Below are 20,351 nucleotides of genomic sequence, written 5' to 3' on the forward strand. Positions count from 1 at the left end.
CTCAACGAACATAAAAGTGACTTTCATCTACTTAGAGCAACTAACTGTTTTCTCATGTTAATTTGTTTGGGACTCAGACTGAATTTAAAAAATTGAGCTGAAATTGTAACTTACATGTTTAATTTCAATCAGTTTGTATCACAGATTGATATTTTCATATGCAAAAATGTTTAAACCTTTAATTTCCTCCTAAAAATGTAATGAAATGAGCAAAACAAACACTGATGAAATTTAAAAATTTATTTGCAAAACTTATTTTGCTTTTATAAAACAATTATTCAGTTCATGAAGATTAAGCAAAACACAAACCTTATCAAAGTTTATTGCAGTAATCTTTCATAGAATCAAGAGCTTAAAAAAAACTTGCCAATGAATATTTTAATGTAAAACCACGTAAAAATAGGAACTTTAATCCTAGTGACTAGAATACAAACAGATAAATAAACTTCAAAGGGAAAAAAATACTTGAGGGAAAAAAATGGTATAACATGTGTAAAGCAAGAAATTTAAATATCAGTTTAGTTCCTCATTGCCAACATGGCATTTATATCCCAGATGAGATTTCGTAATTGATCCATAATTTGCTTCAGCTGTTGATTCTTCTGTTTGAGTTTCTGTAGAAACAAAAGAATTTATCAAAAATGAAATACAGACCATGAAGTTAGAAGATTAAAATGTCGTAGTTAGGATTCTAATGATCCAGACAGAAATTAAGTAAATATTTCCTTCAGGCAGAGGGTCTCAATTCTTTTCTGGTCACACATGTTCACTGAATGGCTTACTGAATTCAGCAGCTTGCAGAGGCCATAGCACCAGCCCCCACCCCCCTTTACTGCCCCACTTCCACCATCAAAGAAAATAAGCTAGATATTTAATCGTTATAAAACCTAAATATGTAGGTTTTCAAAGAGGCAGTGTAACAAATGGTCAAGAGCACAATCTCTAAACCAGATTCTCTGGGTTTATGCTCAGCTCCTTCACTAACTCAGTGTGTGATGCTGGCCAAATTACTTGCCTGTCTGTGCCTCAGTTTCCACATCAGGATAATGGGGATAATAACTGAACCTACCTCATAAGAGTTATGATTAAAAGATTTCATTCATGTAAAGTGTTAGAACTGTGCCTGGCATATAAGCAAGCATTCAGCAAATGTTACTGGTAGGCACAGGACATAAGCCATCAATACAGAAAATACAGTATAATAAAGACGCAATGCCTGATGCAGTTGGTCTTTCAAAATGTGGCAGAAGTCACTGCCCACGCATGAACCGATCTACTTCTGATTCTAAAAACTGAAGACAAACAGCACAGTCCAGGATCTAACCATCTTCACAGCCACGATTTGCTGGGTGCCCTGACTGCACGTGGCACATGTCTCTGTATCTATAAAGGGTTTCTACTAGACCAGTCTATAAACTTCTTTTTCAGTGTCCTTTATTCAAATCTGATGTGGCAAATGTCTGCTTAGGTAAAACAAGATAAAAATGAGAACGTGTGGTCAAAGTGTTACTGGCTATTGTACTAATAATCACTATTCTTCAGTAACCTTTGGGAAGCATTACATTTAGAAATAACAAATTTAATTAGATAATTTTAAAGATACTACATTAAAATACTTCCAGATAAAGTAGTATATGCACATTATAAAGAAGCCAAACAATCTTAATTTTGATCTCGTTAAAGAGCAAACCAGGATTAAGAAAATTGCTCATATTACTTCTATCTAGTTAGGGAAGTAACAGGAAGTAAGTAGCTAAAAGGCAGGACTAAGAAATTCTTATTGGAAAATGAAAAGCAATTGATAGACATTTTAATGTTTAATATTAAATTTAATTCATATTTGAAAAGAGAACACTACACAGATAAAACATATGGCCATATAGTGTACAGGGCATGTGTACAGCATATAGTACATATGTGTACATAAAGTACATGGTACATATATGTACAGCATATAGTACATATGTGTACATAAAGCTCACTTTAACATAATTTGTTGGGAAAAGATACTGTCAGCATTTTAGTTAGTCTCCTTGTTCAGTTTTCAGGTGGCCTAACATCTGAGTGCTGTTATAAGTATGTGGTAGTTTTTTAAGCAATTGTGTCTATTATCTAACCAAATGGACCCAGATAACTGGGTGAGATGACAAATGATTAGATGACCAGTACCAGGCCTATAGTCTTTTTCATCCCAGAGACCAAGAAATGGACACTTCTGCCAGCAATGAAGGGTAGCATGAAAACAGAAGAATATAAGAGTAAAGGGACTATACTGGGAGGCTGGACACCTCAGTCCCAGTTCTGACTCTGCCTCTAACTTGCTATTGATCATACACAAATTCCTTATCCTCAGTTTTCTTGTCTTTGAAATGGGATTATACATCTATTAGGCCCTTGCCAATTCTACGTCCTGTACTCACATACATAAGATGACAATCAGTTGAACAGACATGATGAAAACCGTAAGCTTAGTCAACTAATTACTGGCTTCAAAATGGTTCAAAGTCAGCTGCCCTTTCCCAGAGCCATCGCTTCCCTAGCTGTGGGAGACGTCACCCACCACGACTCCCCTCTGAATTTTTCAGAAGCGAAGTGGAGAAGAGCTACTCAGTAAGAATAAAAGGAAGAGAAAGAATGCGAGTTGATTTTTTTAAAAACCTTTTTTGGATCAGCCCCTCTGACGTATTTTGCATATTAACACTTTTAAAGTCTTTAAAACTTGTCATTGGAGCGGAATTCTGAGATGGTAACACATTTTGTTCCATAAATACTGGCACTGGGTTAGACACTGTAAGGGAGAACAATGAATATGAAATAATCCCTTCCTTGAAGAAATTCAGCATGAAGGAGGAGGATAATGCCCAGATGACTAGACTGTAACCTGGTAAGGCAGATGACAGAGGAAAAAATATCAGATGTGTGGAACCCCAGAACATAGAGATACCACCTCTGGTAGGGGCAGCAAACAAGGAAAATATTTTTAGGGGTGTCTAGGAAAGTTGGTGGTGAGCAAAGGGTGAAAGGAGGATAAATTTAGGACTGGTAGTGGGTAATGAGACCTATAAAAATTCTTGAGGTGTGGTTTAACCTGCAATGTAAAGAGTTAACTGGTCAGGTGTGTGGGATGGATTCTCCTAAAGAACTTCAACGGTGACACATCCATGTCCATGGAAAGGAGACAAAGGGAGGATTTAAATTTTGAGAACAGTTGAAAACCAGTCAAAGGCCAAGTCAGGTGAAATAAGCTCAGTGATCACATTTTCAGTATAAATTAAGAAGTAATTAGAAATGATAAAATTATATTCTTGAGTAGTTAAAGACAGACTTTAAAACAGAGGGTACAGATAGCTGCCATAATGCTTGCATCACTGGAATAAATGCATAGCTTACCAATATGACTACTTTGAAGAATACTCATTTAGAAATATCAATTCTGATATACTTGTTTTTAAAAAATAGCCTCATTACTTCTTAAAAAATAATGTAAGAAAACCAAAAAATGTAGGATATTTTCAAGGTAATATTCAACTCTAGGCAACAGTAAAAAAATTTTAAGTAAATCATAAGGCAGTTGGGTAGTTTTTCTCAAAGATGTCAGAAAGTTTTTAAAAAATCAGCATACAAATACCTAGAGCCAAAACACATCATGAAACTATCAACAGCAAAGCTGACAGTTGTGCTTATTAGTGGTTAAATTGTAAATAAATTTTCATGACGTGATACAGAACTTAATATATACAACCTTGCCACTGATTGATTTTAACAGAGGTTGACAGCTGCTATTATCAAAATCCATCAGCTGTGCCTAATTTGTTACATTAACAGGTGAATGTGTGAGTAGATACTTAAAAAACAGGTTTGTGCTAAGTCATGCCATGTAATTTAATAGTCATACAAGGACTGTGACAATTGGTTAAAAATGTTTTAATTTCTAAATGCATGAACTGAGTTATATGTCAACTCTGTAAAAAACTACCCACATTCCTCTTTTGATTTCATTTTAGCATCCACAGAATAGTTTTAAGTAAAATAGAATTCATTCTGTTCTTAAAACACAATCTCAAACAGGTGTTCATCCTTTACTTGGGTATTAGGACTTATGGATTCCAGAATATGAAAAGAAAATAAAAAGTATTTAAATAAGCCAGAAATCAATGGCTGAAACTAAGCCGTTCTGTCATCTGATGATTGACATCAAATACTGATCACAAATTTTGTGCCCCAACGTTTCATGGCACTATGGTAGGCATAGGTAATACATACATTGTTAGAAACCAAACTGACCATGTAGATTAAATTTAAACACCTTGTCAATATGTTCTATATAATTTCAAATACACAGTGATATAGTAGTATTTTGAAAATGACTGAATGAGGGTTAACTGAGGGGTACATAAAGCTACTTACGTAGTTTATTTAGAATAAAAAGAAATAAAATATGCATTGTAATAAAATCCTGAATATTTTTGACTGAATGCCAAGAATATAATTTTATTACTGACTGCTTAGGCCCATAAAACAACTTATTCATTAAATATAAGAAAAGGCTGCCATATTAAAACATGGCATATTAAAAACATATTAAAAACATGGTCCAACATTTTTGTTTTTGTAAATATCTATCACATTATGAAATGGGTGCTACTTTACTCCCATTAGAGACCTGTGTCCTCAAGTAAGAAACCTACCCATGCCTGTGGTAGACAACACATCTGACTGGTCACAGGAGACATTCCCACACTGAGAACAAAGCTTGGCACAGAGCAGGTACCCAAATATCTGAATATTTTAATAGGCAATGGAAAAATAATAAAAAAGCCAAATCAAAAAGCTTCCCAAAAGCCTAGAAGAGAAAAAAACAAGCAGCCAAAGAATACATTTCCTAGCAATTATTTTGAAGCATGTTCTTTTTTCCAGTTAAATATGGTCTGTTAGTATTAAAAAAGTTATGGCTATTATTAAAAATTATTCATTTTAATATTTTATAGCAAATTATGTATGTGCATTACTAAGATTGCTATGAACCATAAAGTCCTCCTCCTACTACCTAATAACTATTTAAAAAATTTTGCATGATAGAAAAGAATGGATTAAAATAATAGACAAAAGATAAAAAGTAAAGTTTATGGATATTTACAAGTAGTTGAAAATTAAATCAAATCAATGAATTTAAACTTATTTTTAATATCATCTATGTGGTTATATGTCAGGGCAACATTTTACCATCTGTAGGTAGCTATTAAAAATAAATGTATTTTTCACAAATACATTCTTATGCATGTTAAGGCAGAAAAACATCAATCATGAGCTTACTCAGTGTTTTAAAGATATTCAATTACATATTTTAATCTTATATTCTAGAAGGGAGGTACAAAGTTGGAAGAAGTTGGAGGAAAAGAATAAATGTTAGTAGCACTAATTGTACATAATTGTTAACAGCCAGAATATGTGTTACATTCAATTTACATATATTATTAAGGAATGAGTTAAAAACCTCTTTGGGTTAAAAAAAAGCCACTTTTCCACATACGAATAATATTATATTGTTTTTGTCCTTTTCTGTCTTGCTTATTTCACTTAGCATAATATTCTCAAGATGATCTGTCCATGTTGTCACAAATGACAGTATTTCATCTTTTTTATGGCTGAGTAGTATTCCACTGTAAATATATACCACATCTTTTTTATTGTCATCCATCAGTGGACACTTAGGTTGTTTCCATGTCTTGACGATTGTAAATAATGCTGCAATGAACGTAAAGTTATGTATATATTCACGAATAATTGTTTTAATATTTTTGGGGAAAATACTCAGAAGAATTGCTGGATCATATGGTACTTCTATTCTTAATTTTTTGAGAAACCTCCATACTCTTTTCCATAGTGGCTGTACTGAGTTTTATTCCCACCAACAAGGTACGAGGGTTCCCTTTTCTCCATGTCCTACCACTTGTTATTTCTTGTCTTTTCGATAGTAGCCATTTGAACAGGTGTGAGGTGCTATCTTATTGTGGTTTTGATTTGTATTTCCCTAACAGCTAGTGATATTGAACATCTTTTCATATATCTGTTGGCCATCTGTATGGCTCCCTTGGAAGTGTCTGTTCAGCTCCTTTGCTAACTTAACTGTATTGTTTGTTTTCTTGTTCTTGTGTGAGTTCTTCATATATTCGAGATATTAACCCGCTACTGGAAGCATCGTTTTTAGGTATCATCTCCAGTTAGGTTGGTTGTCTTTTTGTTTTGTTGATGGTTTCCTTTGCTGTGCAGAAGTTTTTTAGTTTGATATAATCCCATTCATTTATTTTTGCTTTTACTCCCCTTGCCTTTGGGGTCAAGTTCACAAAAATCCCTGAGACCAGGTCCATAGTTTAGTGCCTGTGCTTTCTTCTACTAATTTTATTGTTTCAGGTATTATATTCATATCTTTAATCCATTTTGAGTTAATTTTTGTGTATGGTAAAAGATAGTAGTCTAGTTTCGTTCTTTTGCATGTGGCTGTCCAGTTTTACCCACACCATTTATTGAAGACACTTTCCTTTCTCTATTGAACGTTCTTGGCTCTTCTGTCGAAAATTAGCTGACCATATGTGTGTGGGTTTAATTCTGGGCTCTCAGTTCTGTTCCAGTGGTCTATGTGTGTGTTCTTCTCCAATATCATGCTGTCTTGATTAGCTCTGTAGTATAGTTTGGAGTCAGGGAATGTGATACCTCTGGCTTTGTTCTTTTTAATTAGCATCGCTTTGGCTATTCGTGGTCTTCTGTGTTTCCATACAAATTTATGGCTTCTTTGGTTCTACTTCTGTGAAAAATGACATTGGGATATTGATAGGGGTTGCATTAAACCTGGAGATTGCTTTAGGTGGTATGGATATTTTAGCAGTTCTTCCAATTCGTGAACATAGAATATCTTTCCATTTCGTGTGTGTTCTAAAATTTCAACAGTGTCTTGTAGTTTTCAGTGTTCCGCTCCTTCACCTTCTCTAAGTTTATTCCTAGGTATTTTAATCTTTTTGTTGTGATTATAAATGGTATTGTTTTCTTCATTTCTCTTTCTGAGATTTAGTTATTATATAGAAATGCAACAGATTTTCATATATCAATTTTATATCCTGTGACTTTACTATTTATTGTTTCTAATAATTTTTTGGTAGTAAGATTTTTTTTATTTCACACTGTCAAGTATTACCATATTCTGATTATATGAAAGATCTTTTAAAAATAATCAAAAATAAGTTATTTCTAAACCATCAAATTGGATAAAAAGAAGAGCTTAACAAGCTTGAGTTATACTATTATGTACATGTAACATGTTTAGGAAAAATTTTTCTGAATTTACACAAGTTTTTATTTACATATAAAATCTATGGTAGAGAACTAACTATATTTATGTCACATGTAGACTCTGAAATTAAAGTTATTACAATGGTGTTTTATTTATATATATTGCATTGTATTTTTAAAAAGTTCTTATTACAGAGAAAAAATAAACACAACATCTATTGTGACTTAATACATAGATTGTCAATAGAAAAATAACACTTTTTAATAAATGAATGCCTCATCTCTGGACTACCCAACATCATTCATTCTTCATGATCTAAATTAAACGTTCCCGGTCCCCTTCTGATCCCCTACTAATTTCCTACTATGAGTTCTTTATGCTCATTCATTACTGTCATATTTGCTGGAAATAGTCTTAATTTGTATTTCTGCTTTTAAAAAAATTAAAAAGAAAGTTTTATTTTATAAAATCTGCCCATCTTTTTTTCTTTCTCCTTAGTTTTGATATACATTTTTCTTTTAACTTGTCCATATTTTGTTTTGTAGGTCTTATTTTCAAGTCTGAAATTCATTTCAACATATGATATAAAAGCAAGTTTAATTTTCTCCCAAGGTTTCTATTTTTAAAGACTGATTTTCCACATAATCCTTCTTCTGTCATATTAAATTCCCATAAACAACAGGAAGACTACTTTTCTGGCTAATTTACTAATCGGTCTATTCTTGTGTCAGTATTTCAAAATTATTGTTTTTAAACTATGCTTCATATTACATTTTAATTATTAAAACAAAGAGTTCTATTTTATTACTTTAACAGTATTTTCTTTGATATTTTAGTATACTCTGAAGAAAAAAATTCCCGTCTGGATTTTATTTAGATTTGTTTTTTGATTGGTATTGCACTAACATCTCATTTTTGTGTACTTTCAAGAGAATGCCTATTTGGATTTGGAGTGTTACTAGAATACAAAATAATCAAGATTGTCAATTTTAAGAACATTTACTGGTGACACAAGAATTTTATATGTACTTTTAATTATTTAAAACCTCTTTTATGTACCTTAAGTTTAGTAACATGTGTCATTGAGTTAATTCCTAACTACTTAATATTTGTTGTTGCATTCGTGAGTAGGATCTTATAACCTAATTGGTTTAAGCATTATAAGGACAGTATCGATCTTAAGCCTTTTTATCAGTCTTACTGATTCTAGTTGTTCATCAACTGAGTTTCTTTGAGCTTAACAAGCTTGAGTTATACTATTATGTACAAGCTTAACAAGCTTTTATATAATATTATAATCCCTGTTTCCTAAAGTTTATTTGTTTCTTGTCTTTTTGTACTGTCTATAACTTCTAAAATAATATTAAACATAATGGTGTAAGGCATCTTATTTTATGCCTGAAAAAAGTATGAAAAATGTTGGCACTTTATCAGAAATAAAAAGACTTAAAATAAAAAAAAATATATCTTATTAATAGTTTTAAATGTTCTTTATAAAATCAGCAACATGTAAATTTTATTAAATGTCTTTTATATATGAGGAAAACAATTTTTCCAACCTAATCCAATGATACTATGTATTATATATGTGCACTGGATTATCCTCATATACCTCAGAAAATCCTCTCTGTGGTGGATTGTTAATACCCTGTTGAATTCTATTAATTGGAATTAAAATTTCAAGAGAGGATGGGGTGGGGGAGTGGGATTTGTACATGAAAGTATGAATTTAGTCATTTTATTTATTGTGCTGTTGGTTAGGTTTTGGTAAGCCTGAGCTATGTTTCCATCACAGAATAAACTGACAGCTTTCCCTAGTGCACTGTATTTCATGATAACTATCTTAACATCTTCTATGAAGTACTGAAAGTATTCAGCCAATAAATACATTCAATTTCAGAACTTTTTTGGGTGGGAGAGTAGGCTAAGGTAATGCTTTGATAACTCTCACAAATTTCTTATTCAGGTATTGAGAAATTCACATTTTGTATTTGTAAATTTTTATAATTTGTTGCTCCAAATATGCTGTAAGCTAGAAAGCTAAAATTTTTCCTAGAAAAGAAGAAAGTAAGTGGGTTGTGACGGAGTGCCTATGAAGCTTTTCTAAGAGCTTTACCACATGAATCCTGTGATCTCTCTTCTGACTACTCACGTGGCATTTCTGCTTACCTTTTAGTTCTTGGTTAGACTACTCTACATGAGTTAAATTTGCCACAGAAACCACTTCAAGTAATTCTATAATTCAAATTATGTTTTGAGTTACATTAGACTTCCTTGTAAATTTTATCAGTAATTGTGAAATATAAAAATGTACAGACTAATAACTCACTTTATTAACTTCAGCAATTTCTCGCCTCTCTTCACTAGCAAAACGAGCTGGGCCAGCCCGATCATCATTCTTTGAGCCATCTTCTTCCACATATGGAATAAGTTGCTGGGAATGACAAAAGTTAAAGGTCACAACATGACATAAAATTTTCAGTTACACTGGTACAGATGAGTCAGATTAAGGTCAATTTTTATATTTCTAATAGTATAAAAATACATTTTAATTTAGTTGATGGTCTAAAATAACAGTGTTAGAAGTTCATCATTTTAGTGCATTCTGTACACTAGATTTTCAAGTTTCTTTGGCAAAAAAAAAGCCCTTATAACACTAGTTGTCACATACCATTAAGTAACAGCCTACTCATTCAATCAGCAAATATTTAATTGCCAGACACTGGGTAGCACACTGCAAAAATGACAAATAAGATGTGATTCCCACACCTAATAAATCCATAGTCCAGAGAGAAAGAATAGGCTTTCCTTCATCTACACGAGAAAGAAAGGAACTTCATGGATGTGCATTATTATATAAATGTCATTTGCTTGCTATCCAGAGTGTCAGTGTCTATACCAATTCCTAGATATCTTCTTTTAGTTTGGGGAAAGCTTTTTTTTTTTTTTTTTTAAGGAGAAAAAATATTAGAGAAAAAATATTAGATAGCAATGAAACTTCTGGCAGAATTATAATTAAATATGCAGAGTTTGTGATAAAGTCTATTTGATGAAGCTCTTGTGGATGTGACAGACTTCAGGAATCACCGTCTCAACCATCTCACATTACCAATGCAGAAACAGGCCAGAGGTAAATAACTGGTACAACCAGTCATCTGATTGAACTTCTTCAAATTCTTGGGACAAATATAAACTTATCCACATCCACACCCACAAAAAAAATTCCTCTCTCCTGACACAGAGCTGTCCTTCCTAAGGACGATTAGTATCCATTCTTGTGTGCTGAGATTCCTTTGCCTTCCCTGCCTTCATTATTTATCCCCTTCCCTCCAGCCTTTCCCTGCTGTTTTCTTCATCATCTAAATATGTTCCAGTCTCTCCCATTTGGAGGAAAAAAACAAAAACACCCTTGACTCCATCTCTCCTTCCATCTACTGCTTTCCTCTCTTGCTTTTTACCTAAGCTGCTTGAAAGATGGATATCCACTTGTCGGCTCTAGTTCCTTATTTCCTGTTTAAATCTTTAATCCACTGTGATCTGACTTCTTGCTGCGACCATTTCACTGAAGTTCTGCTCAAATGTACCAACAGTTTTCTTCCAGCAAAGCCTACTGGACAGTTTTCATTCCTGATTTTCCTTGACTTCTCTGCAGCATCTGACAGTGTCAACCCTATCTTCTCCCTACATCTTTGACTTCTTTTCAAGTAGTTTTGAGTTTACTCTTTCTCTATTCATCCCTTACATGGTGACCACTCAAAAAAGGAAGCACTGACCACATGAAACTGTTCTTTGTATGCAGTGTGAAAACATCCACAGCTTCCCAGCTACCTTTGGTGGCAGAGATATAACCTGTCAACAGGAAAGGGCCATTTATAAAAATATCATATACCTAATTAACTAAACTATATCTATAAACCAAGATTAAACTTTAAAAAGCCATTTGAAAACTAGAATGAGTCCACTAAACTAAATAATGATGCAAACATAACTTTTGTCTGTAAAGAACTTACATGAAAACCACTTTAAAAATATTTTATAATACTGTTAAAACTCTTACGAAAAACTGTGCATGGGTTTAATTAAAAGGAGACACAGACAACCCTCTCCTCTCAACAATAAAAATTCACTAATAAGCCTGGATGCTAAAATCTATAAGAAATTATTAACATGAAAATACAGAACTCATTCCACACATGTATATCTTTTCATTTTCTCTAGTCAGAAATAAAACTGCTATAATTTAAAATCTAGAAATATTGCAAAAATAGAAAGCGAGAAGGGAAAAAATTACAAATGTTTTGAGACTGTCTTACATCTTGGATTCATCCTCCCTCTACCACTAAAACTTGCCTCTGCTGGAATGGGGTCCATCCCTCCACAGTTCTCATTGCATTTGTCATACACCAGTCTCAGCTTCCGGAAGAGAATGGAAAGTTGGCGAAGATGATCCTGGAGCTTTGTTAACCGATCTTGATATGTTCCAGTATGGTACGTGACACCATTTGGCAGCTTATCAGGCAAAACAAAACAATAAACATATAAAGTAATGAAAATCAAGTTTTTCTATAAGCTAGCAAACAATTTTTAAGTATTGCATAAAAGCAAATTGTTCCTCACAGTTTGATCAAGTGCAATTTTGAGAATTTAAGAGTAATACATGTTCATTTCTTAGTTCCTGAGCACACTGTTTCCGTGTTATAAAACAGACCTAGAAAAAATTCATGATAAGCTCCTCTGATGAGGTGAAATACCTTTCCTTCTAATTTTTGAAGTATAACTTTAAAGAGAATGTACAATTTTAATATTCCTAAAGACAGCGAGCTGCTGAACTGAACCAGGAAGTTAAAAATAAAATAGTTTTAAAAAAGGAAAGAAATGACAGGACTTTTCAGCAGAAGAAAAGTAGCAGTATGCTGCTCCTGTTGCAAAATTTTATCAAAATACCTTAACTCTGATAAGATAATTAAGATGTTCTAGGCACACATTAAAATATAAAGCTGTCACCAAAAGTTTTACTTTAAAAGGAATATATGGCAGGAGATATAGGGGAAAATCAACCTGAACTTGAACATCATTAATAAATTACTACAAGTAACTGCTGTGATCAGAACTCTGTCTTGGATGCTTATGCATTTTTAATTCAGGAATTTAATAAAAGCCAAATTTATGCATTGAAATGATGATAAAATCACAGATAAATGGAAAGTGACTATTATTTATCTAAAACTTATAACTAAATAAATACCTTTTGCGCCTTGCTGAAGCTCATGAACAAAATCTTCCTTTCTCTGTACATCCTTATATTTTACTCCCACAATTTGATCTGTGAAGTCATCTTAATATTAACAATAACAACATTTGCACCATGTTTTCTGGTATACAAGGCACTTCCATTATAAGCACTAACCTGTATACCTATCTCAGGGATTAAAGTAACAAAACTATTGTGTAATAGCTAGATCATTCCAGTATTTCTAAACTTCAGTTCATTAGTTTTTCTTTTTTAAACAGATGAAGTGGAAATGAAAAAAAAAAAAGAAAAAGAAAGAAAGTATATAAAACAATGGAGAAAAAAAGAAAACAGGACACACTACCATTATAAACAGGTAAAACTATAAACATGAAAAAAAGACTCAAAAGGCTTATATATATAGTTGATTAAAGATATACTAGGGAGATAGGCTTAAATAATTTATTTTCTTCTGTTCTCACTTCCAAATTTCCTATAATGTAATGGTGTATAAGATAAGGAGGTGGATCCAAACTTATTTGAAATGAGATATTGTTAGGATTTTCAGAAATTATCAGGTATTAAAACAATCTGAGGACCATACCTCAAAGAAATGTGATAAATAGCTCAGGCTGTAATAATTGAAACAGTTTAAAGGGGAATCATTAAAAGTTCACCACCCAACACAATGTAGGGTTTCTCCACTTAAGCTTTCCAACTGATGACATTTCACTGACTCTGACAATCAGAGGAACATTTCAAAGGAGCCCTGCTTTCTTGTTTGGGTGAGAATGAGGACTATAATGATTGTATCTTCCATAAAGGAGCACTCTGTGCCTTTATTATGTATGGCATTTCCTACATTTAATACTCTGCCCATATTTTCTACTTAGTGAAGACTGGAACTTACATTTGTATCACTGTATTTAGTGATACAGGACACACAAACAAGTGTTAAAGTATGGTCTGAATTATTTTACTTTAGTGAGTTATTTTACCCATAAATCTATACTTAAAATTCACTTTAGAAGTGTGTGTATTGTAAAAGAACTCTTATTAAATCTTTTCATAAAGGAAAACAAAAATCCTTTTGAAATGCAAAGAATCACCCTCCTCAAATTCACCTACTTAGTAAGTTTGGGTATTAGTTTTCATATACAACAGCAGCTTCTCAATGACAGGAACAACTAATTCATTCAAAAAATTATACACCTTCCAGGTGTGAAGCTTGGTTCTAGAAACATGGGAGACAAAGTTCCTATACCACAGAGTACGAGATGTGTTAGTGCCTAAGATGCCTTGGTGTGCACTGGTGTAGATGTTTAGCTGTAAGTATGTGACCATACCCCTAGACACTAAAAAGGCATTCAACTAAATATAACCTCCATTCTTAAATATAAAACTCTTAAGAAACAGTCCCCAACATGATAAAAATACATTTATCTCAGTTAAAAAAGGTCAGCACATTAAAAGCATTCTCACTTAATTCAGGAACAGAATAGGACGTCTACTGAGACCATGAACACTACCAGTGCACACTGTTCTGGGGGACTGGCCAATGCATTAGGGGGAACACGAAAAAAAAAGATGAAACATTAAAGAGGAAGTGGTATAACCATCGCTACAAGTGATATGATAAAGTGCTACTATCAATAAAAGAATCCAAGAAATAGGTAGGTACAAAATATAGAGAAAACAATAGCTTTGCTTTCATATATAAAAACAAAAGAAAATGAGAAAGGAAAAAGACCCAATTTACAGTAGTAGCAACAATCAGATATCTAGGAATAAACTTTAAAAATTCCAAGATAAAAATGAAAACTTAAAATACTCATAGGGACACAAAAGGATATTCTTAGTTAAGACTCACATAATACTGTTGTCAGATCTGAGTTAAAATGAACCTATTAAAAACATGAGTAGGTTTTTCTCAGAACTAAACAAGCTGATTCTAAAAGTACATGTGGAAAAATACACTAGCAAGAACAGCCAGAGCAATAAGGAAGAATAAGTGTAAACACATTGTAGAGTCTCAATAAATATGTTTGGTATTATTATATAAGAGACAGGCAGCTATGTGAAATAGAACATCCAGAAATAGATTCATTTGGTAGCATATGAAATCAATGGGGGAGGAAATGAATTATTCAATCAACCTTTTGGAAAAAGTAAGGCTGGGGTCATATCTCATTTATTCTAGGATAAATCCCATGTGGATCAAAGTTTTAAATGTAAAATGGAAACAGAAATATATATAATTTATAAATATATGAAGACATACTCAAACTCATTCAGACTAGGAAAATATAAATGATCAAAGATCCAAAAATATAACTCACTGTGTTAGAGCCCAGTTGTTGGTCAGGACATGGTAGCATTAATTGGTACAACCTCCATGCAGGGCAATTCATCAAAATATATCTAATTATAGAAGCACATAGCTATTTCTAGGAACTTATCCTGTAGGTATACTTGTGCATTTAAGAAGGAGGTTATTCGCTGCAGCACAATAGCTGGAGATTAAAAGCAACCTAAATGCCTTTCAGTAGAGAACTGGTTAAATAAATTACATCTCCATGTAGTGAATTATTATACACTTTAAAAGGAGGAGGAAGTACTCTCTGTATGGATATAAATAAACTCCAAAATATACCAAATAAAAAAAGCAAGGTGCAAAACACTGTGTATGACATAGTGCTATCTGTGCAAAAGGGAAGAAAATGAAAGAATACATGTAGACATTTGCTTAAATGTGCATAGGATATCTGGAAGGATACACAAGAAAAATCATTAACAATCATTGCCTATAGAGAGGGGTTAGATAGCTAGCAGAAAGGGATGGGAAGGAGAATGTTCACTGTAATGTCTTTTTTTAATTTCTGAATTCTGAATGTATTATATATTCAAAAAATTGTTTAAAGATGTAAAGAATAGTAAACAGAACCAAAGCAAGACTTTCCTATGCAGATAGGGAAGGGAGAGAGAATGTTCACTGTACTGTTCCTACACAGGGAGTCTTACCCTGGGATCTAGAGAGCCTCGGGGAGACATCCAGTAAACCACCCGCTCCCGAAATTTTATTCAGAATGTACATATATGCGTTTTTCTCAGAAGAGAGTCTGTAGTTTTCACTTGATTCCCAAGAGGCTAAAGGACACCTAATAAGGACGGACCCACTTCTCTAAAACAAATGCTTAGAAGTAATCTCAGCAGTTGGTACGTCATCGTTCTTGATTAGTAATATAGAAGATAATTTTAAAAATCTGAATACTTTAAAAAATGTATTAGTAAATAAATTACATGTGGTCCTGTTTGTACCCCTACTTCTAGCCTTCTGGAAATGAAGAAGCACACTGTTGTTTCTTTTTTAGCCAATTATAATATGCCCTAAAGGGTCTTAGATGAGTTCAACCACAGAACTCATTAAAGAGCCACAAAGAAATAACTACCATAGTCTGCTACAAATTGGTTTTGAATATATGTCCACATGTAATCTAGTTATTGACAATACTTTTTGGAAAATGTTTAGTTCTTTCTGTGCAGGTCATGGATGTTTATTGTATCTCTTTTAATACTAAAAATTGTTTGACAGCAAATTAGTATTATAAAGAGGTTAACAGGAGGAGCCACTAGTCAGGTGTGATGTTAGGTAAATTCTCTCTTTAAGCCTCAGTTTCCTTAACTGTAAAATAGGGATAACAAGATTTCTTAGAACGGCTCTTAGGACAGTACACATGGCCAAGGAAAGCACTTGGTAAATATTAGCTATCAGTGTTCTGGTCCTAATTCAGTACTTTGCATACAGCATGTTAAAAATAAAGAAAAACATTTCAATTTGCTATTGGAAATCCATGTAGTGGAAGGCAGGCTTAAGTTATATTCGGATTTTCGACTGCATGGGTTGTGGGCACCCTTAACTCCCATGCTGTTCAAGCATCAATTGTATTTGCTAAATTCTGAGATCATTTAATCCATACTTTAATCATCTTAGATATTAATCTTTTAATATTGCCAAAGATTTCCTACCTTCTCTTAAATTCCCTTTGTATTGTTTCACACTGACTTATTAACATGGTCTTAAAAGACTTCCACAGAACTGAATTACTTTTAAAATCAGGGGAGAAAAATCCCAAGAACTTAAAAAAAAAAGGCAATAAACCACACGCTTTAGTGCACCCGCAGAAATAAGTATTGTAAAAGTCTGAAGACCTGGTTTCAAATTTACCCTAGCATTGACTAGCTCTGGGCAAGTCACTTTACCTCTCTGAACCACAAACTCCTCATCCATAAAACAAAAATGATATTCACTCACAAAGCAGTAACATGACCAAGCATTAAAAATGGGTTAGCTAAATGGTCCTGGAACAACTGTATCCAAATGCAAAACAAAATGCACTTGGATCCATACCTATCACATATAAAAAAATTAATGTAGATTATAGACCTAAATGTGAAATCTAAAACTATAAAACTCCAGAAGAAAACACAATAGAAAATCTTTGTCACCTCAGTTAGATAAAAATTTCTTAGGTACGACACCAAAAGCAAAATCTGTAAAAGGACAAATTAATAATCAATTGGATTCCATCCAAATTTAAAAAGTCAGTTCTTCAAAAGGAAACGTGAAAGAATAAGACAAGCCACAGACTTGGAGAAAGTATTTGCCAAGCCAAGCCAAGCCAAGCCAAGCTAAACAAAACAAAAAAATCCCAACAATAGCAAGTGTTGAGAAAGATGAGGAAAAACTAGAATCCTCAAACATTGCTGATGGGAATGTAAAACAGTGCAGCCACTTTGGAAAGCTTTCTTAAAATGTTAAACATCTACCATATGACGCAGAAATTCCACTGCTAGGTATCTGTCTATGCAAGATAAATGAAATATATGTTCACAAAATCATTTGCAGGAGAACATTCACAGCAGCATTTTTATAATGGCTCCAAAATAGAAACAACCTAAATGTCCACCAACACAAATTGTGATATATTCATTCAATGGAGCACTATACAGCAATAAAAGAAATTAACTTTTGATATATGCTGAGTAAAAGCAGCAAACAAAAACAGACTACATAGTGTATGATTCCATTTACATGAATGTCTAGAAACTGCAAACTAATTTATGGTGCCAGAAAGCAAATCAAAGTTTGTCTGTGGATAGAAGGCTGGAAGTAAAGATTTCAAAGGAGGAGCATGAAGAAACTTTTTGGGGTGATGGATGATGGGTTTCACAAGTATATACATACGTGAAAACTTTTTTAAAATGCATTTTATTGTATGTCACTTATACCAAAATAAAGCTGTTTAACAAAAATGGTTAGTAGGATCTGAATTCTTCAAATCCTTAGACACTCAAAGTATTTTGCTGGTAAAAGATTAAAGTTAATCAAAAGCAGAGTGCGGCCCACATGTACCTTGAAAGGTACAAGAGTGCCTAGTAACTACAGAACCCGTTCGAATCTAGACAATGTGGCTTCAATGGTCCTGAAATCCGGTCTGGAAAACATCACCTTTACCTCGCAGACTCTTGGAGAAAGACACAACATTGAAGCACACTCCTCAATGTAAATGAGGACGACCCTATACTTGAGAGTTGCCCAGGGCAGCCCAGCTGACGCCTAGAGGCCCCACGTAACGACTAAACAAGCGCCCCTGTCCGTCGCAGAAGCATGCAGCTTTCTCCACGCACGCTCAAGAGCGGCGTCCGCCCTCCTTCCCACCTGCATGTTCCTCAAGAGCTGGAAGATCTCCATGGTGCGGTACACGATGTCCTGGACTGTCTCTTGCCCGATCCGGCAGAGCGAGGCGGTGTTGACCTCCCGGGCGGCCTGCTGAGCCTGGGGCCCGGCAAAGGGCCCCGGCGCCATCCCTGACGCCGCCAACGGAGGGGTGGACATGGCGCAGCTGTGGCCTCAGGCCGGCGGAGCCGGAGAAGGGGTTTCAGGGGTCTGCCGGGCGTTGGGTTGCTGCGGATCTCGGCGTGTGCAGGAACTTGTGAGACAACAGCGGCCCGATTTCAAAACAGCGCCCGTGACTTCCGCCCGCCGTGACGTAACGCGTCATTTTGACGTCATGGACACCGCCCACTCGGCGGACCCTGTGAACTGTCTCGGCGCAAAGACGGCTGGGATTGGGCCGGACTCCCAGGAGGGCGGGATGGACGGATTGAGTAGCCAATCGCCAGCTGCACTGCGGCCAGAGGCGGTGTTGTGCGTAGTGGGCTTTCGCAGAGTTCGTTTCCCAGATCTCAGCTTTTCCTTAGAATTCCTGTTAGAACTCTTTTATGTTAGTGTCCTTGCTAAGCTTTTTCTCTTAACAAGCTTTAACAAGAGGTTTGTAGTATTAGGAGGCTGGCTCAGAGGGACTGGTTTGATTTGTTTAGTCGCATTCAGCTTGCAACTGGTAACCTGCGATTTGAATTTAGGAAACGAAATTCCTAATCTTGCATGCTTCCTTGTGACCTGATAACAGACAACCGAATTGCTTTTGGTCCCTGCTCAAATGTCGGTTCATTTAAGAAGTTTCCCGATCACTCAAAATGTTAACACTACACACACTCCCCTTCTTGACTTTAGCTCTTATTACTATGTTCTACATAATTTTCGCTTTGTTTACTTTCTGACTTACCTTCACCTTATACACACACACTAGTATGCAAACTCCGTAAAAACAGATACTGTGTCTATTTTATTCATTTATTGTATTCTCAACGTTTAGCGATTGACACATAGAAGGTGTTCAATAAATACATGTTGAGCGGTATTATAAATGTAAGAAAAATTAAAGCCATTCTCCCATCTACTTCTTACTGCCCATTTTCAAAGGGGACAAAAAAGTCTAGAAAGTGGAAAAGAGTGATAGGCACAAAATTGTTGCATTTTAAAAAGTTTCTGAACACTCCATTAGTAAAGACTTTTCAAGAAATGTTTGTTAAAAATGACATGAGCCATTGTAGATTTATAGCTCCTTAGTTAACCATGTGACATATTTCCTGAGCACCTACTATGTGCTGGCTGCTAGAAATGGAGTAGTGAACAAGTCAGGCAAAAGCCCTGCTCTCGTGGGACAGACAGAACCCTAATTATTGTGATGAGTGTCTTGAAACAAAGTTCAAAGCCCTAATGTCAAGGTGCTAACAATTTAGATCAGGGGCGATCCGAAGGGAATAATTTGGGCCCTGATGGTGACTGGGAAAAGGTGCTGAACATTGCAGCATTTTCTATGAGGAAGCAATGCACAAGGAAGGCCAATGCTGACACTTGAAGTAAGGTTTCTAAATGCTTTTCAGGGTCCGAAGTTTAGTATGAGAGTCAGGAAATAATGCTGAAGACAGGGACTTTCTAAGACACGTGGAGCAGTTTGGGCTTTGTTCTGAGTGAAATAGCCATCAAAGAGTTTGAGGAGAAAGGAATAAACACCAGAAATACTCAATTTAGAAGGATTATTTTGGCTGCTAAATAGAGAATGACGGATATGTACTCTTCTTTCATCCCGAAGAGAAATGGTGATGGTGATGATGACGATTTGTAACAGAGAAATAGTACAGTGGGTAACTTTAAATAAATATTTAGTAGGTAGAATTTAGAGAATGAGATGTTGACTGGCTTGAGAGCATTAAGGAGAAGAAGGAATTAAAGGTGGCCCATATTTCTGCCTTGAACAAATAGCTACTGTTTATGCCATTTACCAAGATGGGTTCCACTGAAGAAAAAACAGTTCAGTGACATTATGACTTTTATTAGCTTCCTAGTGCTGCTCTAACATTACCACAAACTTAATGACTTAAAACAATACAAGTTTATTATCTTACAGTTCAGAAATCTGAAATGAATCTTAC

At 34.5% G+C, this 20,351-nt stretch overlaps 1 protein-coding gene across 1 annotated transcript; it reads right to left on the reverse strand.

Annotated features, from left to right (window-relative positions):
* Nucleotides 1-225: 225 nt before the first annotated feature.
* On the reverse strand, nt 226-18,567 carry MED30 (mediator complex subunit 30). The gene is made up of 4 exons (XM_006916597.3): nt 18,235-18,567; nt 11,636-11,794; nt 9,615-9,719; nt 226-614 (listed from the first exon to the last, which is right to left on the reverse strand). The coding sequence occupies exons 1-4, from the start codon at nt 18,409-18,411 to the stop codon at nt 519-521; spliced, it is 537 nt and encodes a 178-aa protein (XP_006916659.1). The 5' UTR covers nt 18,412-18,567; the 3' UTR covers nt 226-518.
* Between the last annotated feature and the right edge of the window lie 1,784 nt (nt 18,568-20,351).

This window comes from Pteropus alecto, unplaced genomic scaffold (genome assembly GCF_000325575.1).
Source record: "Pteropus alecto unplaced genomic scaffold, ASM32557v1 scaffold164, whole genome shotgun sequence".
Taxonomy (NCBI): domain Eukaryota; kingdom Metazoa; phylum Chordata; class Mammalia; order Chiroptera; family Pteropodidae; genus Pteropus; species Pteropus alecto.